The 14,856-nt window shown below is 47.2% G+C and overlaps 1 protein-coding gene across 1 annotated transcript; it reads left to right on the forward strand.

Moving 5' to 3' along the window:
• The first annotated feature begins 10,295 nt into the window (after positions 1–10,295).
• LOC146755218 (uncharacterized) lies at positions 10,296–12,815 on the forward strand. The gene has a single exon (XM_085526298.1). It carries the CDS (start codon positions 10,938–10,940, stop codon positions 12,774–12,776), a length of 1,839 nt encoding a protein of 612 aa, XP_085382424.1. The 5' UTR covers positions 10,296–10,937; the 3' UTR covers positions 12,777–12,815.
• The last annotated feature ends 2,041 nt before the right edge of the window (positions 12,816–14,856 follow it).

The following is a 14,856-nucleotide window of genomic DNA, read 5'->3' on the forward strand; positions in this document are numbered from 1 at the left end:
AGGAATGCTGCCTTGCAACACTATGGCCCGGGTTCGAATCCCCCCTGTGGCGCAAGTGGTAGAAGTGCCACTGTGCTACACAGAAACTCAAATCTCGGGGGTTGGACTCGATGATCTCTAAGGTCCCTTCCTACCCGCACGAGACTATGAGACTATGAGACTATGAGACATATATATACACGGAATTACTGACTGCACTCCCCCAACATCAAATTCCCTTGTGGTACACATTGAACATCCCCATCTCTCTGCATCGCCCACCAAGCGCACCCAGGTCCCTGGGCAAAAACAGTTCCACGGACAGGTTTGCCCTTTACAGAGGCTGGAAGGACCCAAACAGCTTTTCCCAACATGTTCTTTACATGAACAACAGTGACCTTATCTCCCTCTGCAGTATACAGGGGCTGGATTGGCTAGGACCATCACAACTGACTGATCCTCTAGTACTGACCAACCAAGTGGCTTCTGCCAAATGCTTTACCCAGTGCTTCAGTGTTCCACCACCCATTGCTTACAACATAGATTTCAACAACCCATTGTATTGATCTTCTTTATCAGAAGCTGGTGCATGGTAGGGGATATGATAAATCCAAACAATGCCATGATCTTTGGCCCAAGTATTTATAAGGGAATTTTTGAAAGTCATCCCGTTATCAGACTCTTCTTTCTGGGGTGCCATGCTGCCACAGGACTTGTTTCTCAAGACCCAATATGGTGTTAAATTCAACAGATTTAGTGGTCAGTGACTAATTCCAGACATGTGCTGAGTCCTCCCAGAGAGTGTTTGCTCAAAGAGGGCACTCATACAAGGATGGGATATCATAGAATCATAGAATCACCAAGGTAGGAAAAGACCTAAAAGATCATCCAGTCCAGCTGGTCACCTATCACCAATAGCTCCCACAAATCCATGGCCCTCAACACAACATCCAATCATTCCTTGAACGCCTCCAGGTTCACTGAATCCACCACCTCCAACCTAGGAAGTCCATTCCAGGTCCCAAAGTTCAGGACGTGGCATTTGGTCTTGGTGAACCTCATCCCATTGGCTTCAGCCCAGCTCTCCAGCCTGTCCAGATCCCTCAGTAGGGCCTTGCTAACTCCAGGAAGATCCACACTCCCAGCCAATTTGGTGTAATTTGCAAACCTACATAGGATGCACTCAGTGCCCTCATCCAGGTCATCAATAAAGATACTGAAGAGGACAGGCCCCAGCACAGACCCCTGGGGAACACCAGGTAGGCACACAGGTGGGCGTCCAGGCGGGTCTTGAATATCTCCAGAGAAGGAGACTCCCCAACCTCTTGGGCAGTATGTTCCTGGGCTCCATCACCCTCACTGTAAAGATGTTCTTGCACACATTCATGCAGAACTTCCTATGCTTCAGTTTCTGTTCCATTTCCCCTTGTCTTGTCTCTACACACTGCTGAAAAGAGCCTGGTCTCTCCACTTTGAACCCACACCTCACATATGAGCACTGACATGAGAGCAACCCTCTCCACCTTTCCCCTGCGAGCAGAGCATAGCAGAAGAGACACAGTCCCCATGTATCACGCAGTGTTATTCTGCTTACCAACAGAAGAGGCCAGTCTTTCTCTATGCTCCATCTGTGGCATACTCCAGAGTTCAAGGCACTGCAAAGCTATGGCATATCTATGTTCTTGCAATGATGACACCTTAGTATTCTCTGGGCTCTCATTTCAATTGCATCTAATTAAGTCTAGGGTCATACCAGTTGACGGGAATCTGGCAAATGTTGTCTCATTGTAAGGAAGAGCAAGAAAGATGACAGGGGCAATTATGGACCTGTCAGTCTCACTCCAGCACCTGATAAAATTATGGAGAAAGTGATGGTGGGAGTTATGGAAAAACAGCTGAAGGACAATTCTGTCATTGGTTGCAGCCAACGCAAGTTCCCGAGGGGAAGGTCCTGTTTAACTTCAGGTCCCTTTATGACACAGTTGTCCATTTAGTTGTACCAGGGAAGCCAGATGATGTTATCCTTGAGGATTACAGTAGAGCCTTTGATACTGTTTCTCACAACAACCTTCTGGGCAGAATATCCTGCATACGGCTAGACAGAAACAGAATGTGGTGGGTGAGCAGTTGGCCAATAGGTCAGGCTCAAAGGATTATAGTCAATGGGTTCCATCAGCCTGGTAGACGGTCACTATCAGGGTTCCCCAGGGCTCCATTGTAGGGCCACTTCTCTTCCATGTTTATGCAGATGACTTGCATGCAGGACTAGAAGATGTTCTCAGCAAGTTTGCTGATGAGACCAGATGAGGAGGTGCAGTTGCCTCCACTGAGGGTGGACAAAACTTGCAAAGAGATGTGGACAAGTCAGAGAAGTGGGTACCAGTTGGTACTAAGCACCAAGTGCATAAAGCCTAACAAGAACAAGTGCCTGATTGTACACCTGGGTATGGGCAACACTGGACATAAACACTGACTGGATATGGGACACTGGAGAGTGGTCTGAATGAGAAGGATTGGGGGTCCTGCTCAACATCAATTTGGAAGTGAGTCAGCAGTGTGCCCAGTCAGCCAGGATAGCCAATGGTCCCCTGGAGTGCATAAAGCAATTTCTTGCAAGCTGGGTAAGGGAAAGGATTGTCCCTCTCTGCTCTGCGCTGCTGCAGCTTCACATGGAGCACTGGGTTCACTTCTGGGCAAAGCGGAACATAGAAAACATCAAACTATGGGAGGGTTTGCACAGGAGGGCACTGGAACTGAGAGATCTGAAGTTCAGAGTTTCATTGGAACTGATTGCTTCTTCAGACTGTGCCCTTCTCACATCCAACATCCTGCGATAAGACACAGGACACAAGTGGGATATGAACTTCACAGTATCCGTGCACCGCATGTAGAGCCTGGGATCTTCTGTCCCGATGTCTTTCATTTAACTTCATACAGACCTCCATCCCACTGCCCCAGGAAGGGCCCTGAGCCAACATGAGAGACAGGATCTCCCTGCCAAGGGTCTTGGAAGCAGGGCTTGTCCTGTTTGCTTCTTAAGATAAAGAAGGATTTTCTTAGCATCAGAGCCACCATGCCAGTGCCTTTGCCTCACTGGAGTCATGGCTTCCAATTATCTGCCCTAACTAGCGACTAAGGAAGGTTGCTTGCTAATGGCCCTCAGTGGGCCCATTAATACTCCAAGAAACTTCACTGTTGCTTCTGACTTTGTCTTGCTGAGTTCTTTGTGCAAACTTCTCTCTGCACTGGAAGTTGATGGATGCAGCACCAAATGCTCCCTGGGGCCCATTATAACCTAAAGAGCCTCCTGTGCCTTGTGCCTTCCTGTTCTCCAGGTTTTCAGAACTTGTTCAGCAAAATGGAGACAGCTTAAAGAGCAAGAATCCAAAATGCATTTATTGTCTATTTATTTATTGTTTGTTCTATACAGTAAGTAAAAGAAGCACTTTGCAACTGATGTCAATCCAGGATGTCCCCAATGAGTTCTATTCTGTTTCTGTATGGACAAAGTTCCTCCTCAACCTCCCCACCCCACTTCTACTCACATTGGCTTCATGGGACTTGCATCACTTTTCCTCACATCACTCTTCTCCTCTGCAGTCACCCGCTCAGTATTAAACCTCCTTTGTACCAACTCCCACTGGCTTTCCACAGAGAACCAGCTGCACATGGAAGAAGAAAGAGTTCTCTTTATTTACGTCCAACAAAGAGAAGGAAAGGTGATGCAATTGAATGAACAGTCAGACACAGTGATCAACTGCATGCCATGTCCAAGCTGCTTCTATTGATGTTTATCTTTCATAGGGAATATCTGCACAAGAAATGAGTTAGACACAGATAGGATGGGATAGATAGAATCACGGTGAAGGAGTTGAAAGCAGACTTTTGAGGAATGGAGCAAATTTCAGTAATCTCCCTTGGAAAGATCAGCCAGGGAGTTGGGAGGTATCAACTTAGAATTGAACAGGACTCGTGAGTATTTCAGAAATTGAGACGGGCTAACACATTCTTCTTGATTTCTATTTATCTTCAACTTTTTTCACTTTTACTGACATTAATGAACATCTTTCAGAATTCATGCTTTTTTTAAAAGCATGAAAAATAAAAAAAAAGAGAAGAGAAAGAGAAAGAGAAAGAGAGAGAAAGAGAAAGAGAAAGAGAAAGAGAAAGAGAAAGAGAAAGAGAAAGAGAAAGAAAGAGAAAGAGAAAGAGAAAGAGAAAGAGAAAGAGAAAGAGAAAGAGAAAGAGAAAGAGAAAGAGAAAGAGAAAGAGAAAAAGGGAAAAAAAAGAAAGTGAAAAAGGAAAAGGAAAAGGAAATGACATAGAAAAAAAAAGAAAGAGAAAAAGAAAAGATAGGAAGGGCTAGATAGAATCACAGTGAAGGAGTTGACAACACAGTCCATCAGACCTTGGCGAGATGGAGCAAATTTGAGTTATCCCCCTAAAAATCTGAAATCAGACAGATAATTGGGAGGTATCTGACTGAACAAAGAGCAAGGGATGGGGAAATCTGGCAGGCTATGGCAGGAACATGTGTCTAAGTGGCCTGCTGAAAACATGCCCTTAACCACGGCCATTTATTTAGGAGAGCTGAAGACATCTGGAGGATGAGGGACATCAAATAGGCTGCAGGGAAGAGCAATGGCCACGCCAGGACTTCATAACAGGGCATTGGCACTGGCACCACTGTGTGTGTCCCTGAACCTGAAGGCATTTGTGTCCAACAAACACAGTTGTGGAAAACATCGTAGTTTCAGAAAAAGAACTAAAAAATAAAAAAAAAAGTCATCATATCACGCCAAAGAATCATATGTACAACTTAAAATTAAACAAGACTCATGAGAATTTCTCATGTTGAGAAGGGTTAACACATATTCATTGATTTTGATATCTGTTTTCAATTTTTTGTCTCAGTTTGACTGACATTAATGAACATCTTTTAAGCTTACGGCCTAAATACAAACAAATAGATAGATAGATAGATAGATAGATAGATAGATAGATAGATAGATAGATAGATAGATAATTAAATAAATAAAAAGAGATCCATTTGCGTCTTGCACTTGGCCTGATGCCTCATTGACCTTCACAGTTCCCACCAGACTGTCATTGCCGGAGAGTATGAGATCCAGCAGAGAACAGGGACTTCCCACACAGTTTACAAGCACTGGCACACATCAGGAGCAGCCCAGGCACCTTGGGCATCACCCAGTGTCTGTGTGCAAGCAGCTACGTCCCTGCTGAATGGCCGAGGATTCAGAGCAGGAGCTCACATGCAGGCAACTCCTTGTGCACTTCTGAACTGAACCAGAGGAATCCCAGATCCTGTGGGTGTGTAGGGAGCTGAATCCCATTTCAGCTCCAGGATTTCTGTCAAGGGATGAAACTCCTGTACTGCCTGAGCTGGATCACTGCCCTGCACAGGGAAAGTCCAAACCTCCCCGTCTTTGTCTAGGTGCTCTTTGTGCTTCATCAAACGAACTCTGATAGTACTCGCTATATGTCTCCAATCAGTCACTGACCACTGGACATGTGGAGGTTAATTGAGCGGATTTCAAAGCACAGTTATGACGCTGTTGTCTTTCAGGAGCTGTTGGCCATGAGGACCCAGGGACATGTCAGGGGAGATGAGTGGGAAGGATAAAAATGACATCATCTGCTGCTTGCTTGTCCAGGCTCCTGGGACACAGGGAGCTCATAAAACTGAGCAGTGCTGCAGAGAGACAGCTGTGCCCAGGAGCAGCTCTTGTGCACAGCACAGCCTGCAGGTGACAGAAGAAGAGGAGAGAAACTGGAGAGAGCTTACAGGATGTGTGTGGTGTGAGAGGGCTTCGGGCTCACTGCAGGAGGTTTGCTCACAGACCATGACAGGGTAAGTCTCAATGAAGACCATGCAGCTGCTTTTCATAGAGGGTTAACTTAATCTTGGTCATTCCATAGCACATCCATCTGCAGGTACTGCATGCTTTTTACTGTGGAAAAAGCCTTTCGCTCCAGCTCAGGGTTACCATGCTGCAGTGTCAGAGCACAGCCCTGAGGGCTGCGTGTCCCAGCACGGCTGCAGGCCATGCAGCCAGGGCTGCAGGCGGGTGCCCAGGGCTGTCCTGCAGAGCAGGGTCCCTGCTGTGCCCCAGGTGCTGTGTGCCGGGTATGGGACTCTGCCGCCTGCCAGGCTCAGCACTCAGCCTGCCCGGGGAGCTGCCCAGGGCGCTGCGGGGAGATGTGTGGGGGGAAGGAGCCCCCAGCATGTCTTGTGCTGCCACAGCTGCTTCCTGGGGCAGGGAGACTGCATCTCCACTGCACAATAGTATGTTTGCGAAGGCCCTTGGCAAGAGGAGAGCGAAGGCAGGAGGTTTCCATTTCCTGTTCTGAGGCAAAAAGGATTGGAGTCAGAAATCTAAAAGGGGCTGTCAGATATCTGAGAATTTTTCATCAATCAATTGCTTGTTTTGTGAACAGTCACACATGATGTGCTCTCAGTCTACCCCTTCCCTAAGGATGGAACCAATTGTAATTATCTTCATTTTCTGCAGGCATGAATAATTCACTTATCATAAAAACAGGTAGCATTATCTAACTGAAACTGAATGCCACTGAAGCTGGGGTAGGGGGCTCTAAGAGCACTTGGGGTAAAGATAAGACAAGAAACAGAAGGAAATATGCAGGGAGAAGGGATAAGATTATAAGAGGAAGGTTAGAGCGCCATCTGCTGCTTCTGCTTAAGGAATGCTGAACTACATTAAAATAAATGCAAGTAATGGTGCTAAATGTACACTGTTGTAAGAGAATAAAAACATTTCATAGTATAGCAGGAGGAGTGTCTCTGAGAATGGTCTGGACTTGTCATTATCTTCTGCACTCTGAGCAGGACTCCAAGCCCAACAACAGCAGATGCCCAACAGCAGCTCCATCAGTGAGTTCCTCCTGCTGCCGTTGGCAGACACGCGGCAGCTGCAGCTCCTGCACTTCTGGCTCTTCCTGGGCATCTACCTGGCTGCCCTCCTGGGCAACGGCCTCATCAGCACAGCCGTAGCCTGCGACCGCCGCCTGCACACCCCCATGTACTTCTTCCTCCTCAACCTGGCCCTCCTCGACCTGGGCTGCATCTCCACCACTCTCCCCAAAGCCATGGCCAACGCCCTCTGGGACACCAGGGCCATCTCCTACACAGGATGTGCTGCACAGCTCTTTTTCTTTCTCTTCTTCATCTCAGCAGAGTATTCCCTTCTCACCATCATGTCCTATGACCGCTACGTTGCCATCTGCAAGCCCCTGCACTACGGGACCTTGATGGACAGCAGAGCTTGTGCCACCATGGCAGCAGCTGCCTGGGGCGCTGGGGTACTCTGTTCCCTGCTGCACACTGCCAGCACGTTTTCACTGCCTCTCTGCCAAGGCAATGTTGTCAACCAGTTTTTCTGTGAAATCCCCCAGATCCTCAAGCTCTCTTGATCAGAATCAAATCTCAGGGAAATTGTGCTTCTCATTTTTGGTTCCAGTTTAGCCTTTGGTTGCTTTGTTTTCATAGTGTTGTCCTATGTGCAGATCTTACTGGCTGTGCTGAGGATGCCCTCTGAGCAGGGACGGCACAAAGCCTTCTCCACATGCCTCCCTCACCTGGCCGTGGTCTGCATGTTTCTCAGCACTGCCTTTTTTGCCCACCTGAAGCCCCCATCCTTTTCCTCCCCGCTCCTTGATCTGACAGTGGCACTTCTGTACTCAGTGGTTCCTCCAACACTGAACCCTATTATCTACAGCATGAGGAACAGGGAGATCAAGCACGCTATAAGGAAGGTGTTGCAATAAGCACTATTCCAGCTTCCATAAATTGCACAACTTCCTCATAGGATTCCCAGTGATGGTTCTTCATGTTTTATGCATCTTTGATTTTTGGTTATGTGAGATATAGCAACGTGCAAAAAAACTGTTATTGGACTTATAAATAAAAATGTATTACACTTCTTTCCTACCTAATTTCCATTTTGTCACTTTAGGAGCTCATGTAAACATGTATCCAGATTCCCCGAATACGTTAAAATATACCTAAAAATGTTTCAAAATAGATTTTACTTAGCTTTTCTTTTTTCCTACTTTGTCTGGATTTGGGGAGGTACAGCCACGGACAGCAGCTCAACGTGCTCTTTTAATTTCTGATCACCTTACACCACCACAGTGCTCTCAAGCCCTCTCATTTGTGCAGTCCTGAAGGTCTTCTGTGTCTCACGACAGTACCGTTGCCTCTACAGCAGCAATCCAGGGCTGCAGTCAGTGGCCGGCAATACGAACGGCTGTGTCAGAGCTGGTCTCCTTGCTGGCACTGCCATAACAAGAGGGCCCCTTTAGAGCAGAACCAGAGAACTGGAGGGAGGCCTCTTCCAAAGCTGGTGTAAGGAATATACATCAGGAGCTGCTTCCTGAGAAAACCTCGAGATCTTCTGATGCTATTCAGTGTGTGACCAGATCAGATTGAATAGTCCCAAGGAGATCCGTAAGCATCTCAGCGCAGTGCTGTGGTTTAAGGTTTATGGGTTGAGACAAAGAGAAAAAGAAAAGGATAATAATTATGACAAATATATTTATACATATATAATATATTTAGTGTATTTTCACACATATACAACATATGCAATTGCAAACATATATGAACTAATCCCTGTGTGCATCTGTTTGCAAGTCCAGGACTAGTTGCAGGGGCTTTAACAGCCACAGGGTTCACTGTAGGAGCTGAAGTGGCTGTTGGGCTGTTGCAGGAGTTGAAGTGACTTCAGAGTTCATTGCCAGAGCTGAAACCACCACAGGACCTGTGACTATGTTGGAGCAGCCACTGGGCTCATTGGAGGGGTTGGAGCCACCACAGGGCTGTACTTCCTCCCTTGGGAGGAATTTGTTGCATTTTCTTATTACTATACTTGGAACAGCTACAGGACCCGTAGCAGGAGTGACTGCAGAGATCATTATGAGGGATGGAGTGACAGTGGGATCTGTCCCAGAGCTTGGAGCAACTGCAGGATGTGTAGCAAAACCTTGGAGCTGCTGCAGGGTCTGTGCCAGGAGTTGCAGAGGTTGCAGCACTGTCAGCAGATCCAGCTCTCTGGATCTGGCACACTGCAGTCATGTGTGTATCTTGGGGATTACCAGAGTCACAGCAGACCTGCCCCCACTATTCTACCAGTTTCTCAGGATCCTGCAGTTGCTCGGAGATGAAGTTCCAAAGCCCTGGGGGTGCCCACCGCTCCAGGCAGCTGCCCAGACTGTCCCACACCCTCTGCCATGCAGAGCCTTCTCACCTTGGGGCAGATCTCTCAGTGATATTCCTGAATAATTGTTTAACCTCAATCCTAGAATCATAGAATCACCAAGGTTGAAAAAGGCCTAAAAGATCATCCATTCCAACCGTTCACCTATTACCTATAGCTCCCACTCAACCAAGTCCCTCAACACAATATCCAGTACACCCCCGGACTCACAGAGGCGACAATGTAAATTGTGTAATTCCTAATCATATGGACAATATTACATCCAAAACCCAAAGATGACCGCAGAGCTGAATGTGCACAAAACTTCACTTTGTCAGCTGCCAATTTTATCGTGGTACAAACTGAGGTCAAACAGCATAGCAAAATAAATACCCTAATCCAGCAACAAAGCACCAAGTAAGGAGCTGTGCAGTGAAGCTTCATGAGAAGACTCAACAAGCTCCACAAATAGGGAAACAATTAGCATCATGGCCTGCACTTTTCCAACTCCCACAAAGCCCTGAGTTATCTCACTCTGGACAGTTGTGCTGTTATCTCTACCCTTGGAGTCTCACATCAGGCGCCAAAATGACAGTGGTTGTTGAACCCAACATATGGCTCAGCAGCACACAGTGCTTGGTGCACTGCCCCATTCCCAGTGGGATGGGGAAGAGAATTGGGAAAAAAAAGTACAGCTTGTGGGTTGTAACAAAGCAATTTACTAAGAGAGATAAAAGGAGGGAAGTAATAGTTATCACTATATATCCGTTGATATGGAATTGTATGTAACAACTGATGCACAAGCACTTGCTCAGCACCACCAGACTGATGCTCAGCTGGACCCTGGGCAGTGAAGAGACTGAGATGAACTCCCACCCCTTTCAATACAATTTCTGCTTGCTGTCAGCTGATAGAGAACGTCCCTTTGGCCACTTTCAGTCAGCTGTCCTCACTCTGTTCCCTCCCAGTTCCATGTGCTCTCCACTGACCATGGCCTTGGCTTTGTAGAACACTGCTTAGCAGCAGCTGTAAACATCAGAGTGTTATCAGTGGTTTTCTCCTAGAACCAAAACACTGCACTGTGGAGAGTGTTTATGCAGAATGGCTTCATGAGAAAGGACATGAAGAGATTCCTCTAGTTAAATTGTAAAAGAATGAATGTGATTAAAGACAAAGACGGTTTATCCTAGGGACGGTCACGAGCTAAGCAGCTGTGGGGAAATCAGTATGTGAAAAGACAGGGTATGTAGCTAAAGATGAAATATGTATCTAGAAGCAAGGACGGCCTAAGGGAAAAGCAAGATGTGTAGCAAGGTGTAGACAAAGCTGCAAAGAAAAAGTATCTATAAGACTAACCACAAAGGTCAGATGAAGTAATGTCTAATTCACCAATCCTGAGCTTAACTTTTGCAATATGCATGAACTTATTACTGATTGTATAAATAAGATGCTGTAACACCTAATAAACGAGGCTTGTTGACCATGATAGCATGAGACTTGTCTCCCGCGGTTACTTCCAACAAATGGTGACCCCGACGTGATAAGGAAAAAAGGGTGCCACGGGTGAAGAACTGCGTTGGGTTCGGGTCCGGATTTCACAGCCCGACGGACGACGAAAGAGCTAAAATTGGAGCTCCGCGTCTCGAGTGACCACACAGGTGGGCTCGACCGACACGTGCTGCCGAAGCCTGGAGGGCTGCAACGGTACCGACGTGAGTAAAAATGGACAGGCAAGCAGCATATGATTTATTTTCCGCTTTTCTTAGGCGGAGACAGTTTAAGGGTATAGACTTAGAAAAGGATCTCCCTGCTTTATTGAGCCACGCGGTCTCATATGGCTTTTTTGCAAACCCCCACTTAGTGCATACATTAGAGGAGTGGCGGCGGTATGGGGATAAGTTGTGGGAGTTAGTTTTAGATGATGATAAGTCGGCAAAAAAGATAAGTAAGTTGTGGAAAGCAGTGCATAATGAGTTGTTGATGAGTCAGGCGGAAAAAAGGGCAGCTCAGGAAGCTCAAGCTGCGCAAAAACAGAATCAAGATTATGGGCTGCCATGGGGCACTAGCGTTCCAAACCCCCCTGTTTTTTCTTCCGTTACTCTGCCGTCTGCAGCCGCAGTGCCCTCTGCACCCCCTCGCGAAGTGCAGGCTGACCTAGCAACGGAGCCCGCAGAGGTCTCCTCTAGCCCCCCCTCTTCGCTGTCCGGAGCTCCGCCGTCCGGAGCCGACTCGGCGCCGCTCCCTGTCTCGGCACCGTCTGTGCCGCAGCCGCAGCCGTCCGGCTGCTCTGAGCTTTCGGTAGCTCCGGAGCTGTCAGTTCTGCGCGGGTCGGGTCCGATCTCTGGAGCTGGGTCTGATTTTGTGGGGACTGTTGCAAGGGAAAGGCGCAAGTTGTGGTCTATGCTGGCAAGGCGCGGAATAGAGGATGGTGATAATGAATTAGTACAGGCAGCGACTGAGAATCTTGCATTTCCTGTTGTTTATGCTCCCTTGCCGCAGGGAGGAGTTCAGGCTGAGATTCAATCTCTAGACTGGAAGATGTTATCACAGTTGCGAGCTACTGTAGGGTCATATGGAGTGACTAGTGAACCGGCCAGGCAAATGCTAGATTATCTTTTTAGTGCACATATCCTTCTCCCAGCAGATATTAGAAGTATCACGAAATTGATTTATACTCCTCATCAGTTAATATTGTTTAATGCTCATTGGCATCAGTTAGCTGTGGCGTCTGCAGCAGTTCAGAGAGGACCAGGAGACCCCTTAGCAGGTGTAACAATGGAACAATTGTTGGGTCTTGGGGCATGGACTCGAATAGAGGCTCAGGCGATTTCTGACCCTGAAGTTTTGCGAGAAACTATGAATTTAGCCAGGAAAGCTATGGATAGTATAAAAGCTCCGGGAGGAACGCCCATTTACATGGGAATAAAACAGGGACGTGAGGAGCCGCTAGGTAATTTCATAGATAAAGTTGTGGATGCCATTAAGAAGGCTAGTGTTCCGGAATATATGCAAGGGGCTTTGATTAAACAATGTGTGCTTCAAAATGGTAATTCCTCAACCCGATCCCTGGTCAATACATTGCCCGGAGATTGGTCGATCCCTGAGTTGTTAGAAAAGGCTGCTTCGGTTCCAACTGGAACCCAGGCATTCTTAGTGAGTGCTTTGCAGAAAATTAGTGAGGGGTTGCAGGAGCAGGCAAAAGCATTTCAGGAGCAATCAAAATCCTCACATACTCAGGTTCTAGCAGCCCTTGCACCCCTCCAAGCTGCAGTCGCTACAAACCCACGCTCGCAGAACAGCCTCCATATGAAATGTTTCCGTTGTGGAAAAACTGGACATTTTCGTCGCGATTGCCAAGCCACTGGGATTTGGTGCAGCAAATGTCGATCCAACACTCACAACGCTGCTGCCTGCTATAACAGGTCGGGAAACTCGAAAAGCAGCGCGAGCAGCAGCCGCGCTCGGACACAAGTAGCAGCTGCAGTATCGGCAACCCCCAACAGCAACAACCCCAACCTGCCACCAGCGGGAGCCTCGGCTTGGACTTGGCAGCCTCAGTAAATGTTACTATTTTGACTGATCAGCCCTATCGGATTCCTACTGGACTATTTGGCCCTGTCATGATTAATGGACAAGCAGTAGGAGGACTGTTATTGGGAAGATCGTCTGTCAGCATGATGGGACTGTTTGTTTTACCTGGAGTAATAGATGCGGACTATCAAGGGGAAATTATGATCATGGTACACACCCCTTACCCGCCTGTAAAAATACTTAAAGGGCAGCGTCTAGCTCAATTAGTGCCGCTGCCGCAGTTAGCCAAAGGACTGACTCCCCTTAAACAAGAGCCAAGAAAACAGGGAGCATTTGGCTCAACTGGGAAATTAACTTTGCTTACTCTTGATTTATCAACGCGCCCGAAAAAATCGTGCACTCTGCACTACCGTGATCAGAGTATTACTCTGACAGGACTTTTGGATACAGGAGCGGATACATCAATTATCACCCCAGGGGAGTGGCCGTCTGACTGGCCGCTTCAATCTTCAACTACCACAGTGTCAGGGGTCGGAGGAATGACACTGGCAAGCCGAACCCCCATGCTCACAGTGGAAATAGATGGCAGGAGAGCCACAGCAATTTTTTCACTTACACTACTTCCACCTACGGTATCCTGCCTTATCGGCAGGGACGTGCTGGCTCAACTGGGTCTTGTTCTTACCAATGAACACCCTTTAGTATAATGGCCATTGCTTGGACTTTCCCACTACCACTTACATGGACTACAGAAACTCCAGTCATGGTTAAGCAGTGGCCACTAAAAAGGGAAAGTCTTCAGCAAGCACATCAACTTGTGCAGGAGCAGTTTGCCCAGGGGCATTTGAAACTGTCTACTAGCCCTTGGAATACTCCGATATTCGTAATCAAAAAGAAATCTGGAAAATATCGTCTATTGCACGACCTAAGGGCTGTCAACGACCAGATGGAGCCCATGGGGGCGCTACAACCCGGATTACCCAACCCTTCTATGATTCCCGAGAATTGGCCCATCCTCATCATCGACCTGAAAGACTGTTTCTTTACAATTGCCTTACACCCCCAGGATACAAAACGTTTTGCTTTTACTCTGCCAGCGATAAATAGGGGAGAACCCGACAAGCGATTTGAATGGACAGTGTTACCACAAGGAATGCGTAACTCCCCAACCATTTGCCAGCTGTATGTCGACGCAGCACTGCAACCGTTACGCCGAGAAATGCCGGACACTATTATTTATCACTATATGGATGATATTCTTCTGGCTCAAAAGGATCCATTCACAGACTCTCAGATTGAACATATCAAAGCAGTGCTGGCAACCTCCTCTTTAGTTATAGCTCCTGAAAAGGTACAGAAATCCACGCCCTGGAAATATCTGGGATGGCAAATCACCAATAAGCAGGTGAAACCGCAAAAATTAACCATTGCTACAGACATTTCTACCCTTAATGATGCACAAAAACTCCTTGGAGACTTACAATGGCTAAAACCAATAGTAGGTCTCCCAAATGTGCTGCTAGAAAAACTGCTGCCCCTGCTGAAAGGCACGGACCCTTGCACCCCAGTGACTCTTATACCAGAACAAAAGGAGGTGCTACAAAAAATTTCAGACTGTATTACCAAAGGGTTCGTTTCCCGCATGGACCCTACAGTACCATTGACTCTTACCATTTGGAGCAGCGATATGCATCTCCTTGGTGCAGTTACTCAGCATAAAAAGAAAACGGGGGAAAGGGTCCTGGAGTGGATTTCGCCACCTCTTCAAAAACGGAAAACAATAACCACAAAAATTGAAAATCTGGCAGCAGTGGTCAAAAAAGGCCGCATGCGTATATTGGAAATTAGCGGTCTGGAACCACAGACAGTTTATCTTCCCATGGAAAAAGCAACGCTAGACTGGTATTTGCTGAATTCGCCAGATCTAGCTGAAGCGCTTTTAGCCTTGGGAGCTAAAATAGAAACAGGTCCACTTGTTCCACGAGCATTGCAATGGATCGGTGAATGGAGCTGGATTGGCGTGCCTTTGCGAAGGGACAAACCCATCTCGGAAGCTGTAACTGTTTACACTGACGCTGGGAAAAAGACACGCAAAGCAGCTATTGTTTGG

Source organism: Coturnix japonica, chromosome 35 (genome assembly GCF_054131305.1).
Source record: "Coturnix japonica strain WE chromosome 35, WE-NBRP24, whole genome shotgun sequence".
Classification (NCBI taxonomy): domain Eukaryota; kingdom Metazoa; phylum Chordata; class Aves; order Galliformes; family Phasianidae; genus Coturnix; species Coturnix japonica.

Excerpts from the sequence above, each read along its gene's own strand:
- LOC146755218 (XM_085526298.1), top strand. The coding sequence starts at position 10,938 with ATGGACAGGCAAGCAGCATATGATTTATTTTCCGCTTTTCTTAGGCGG.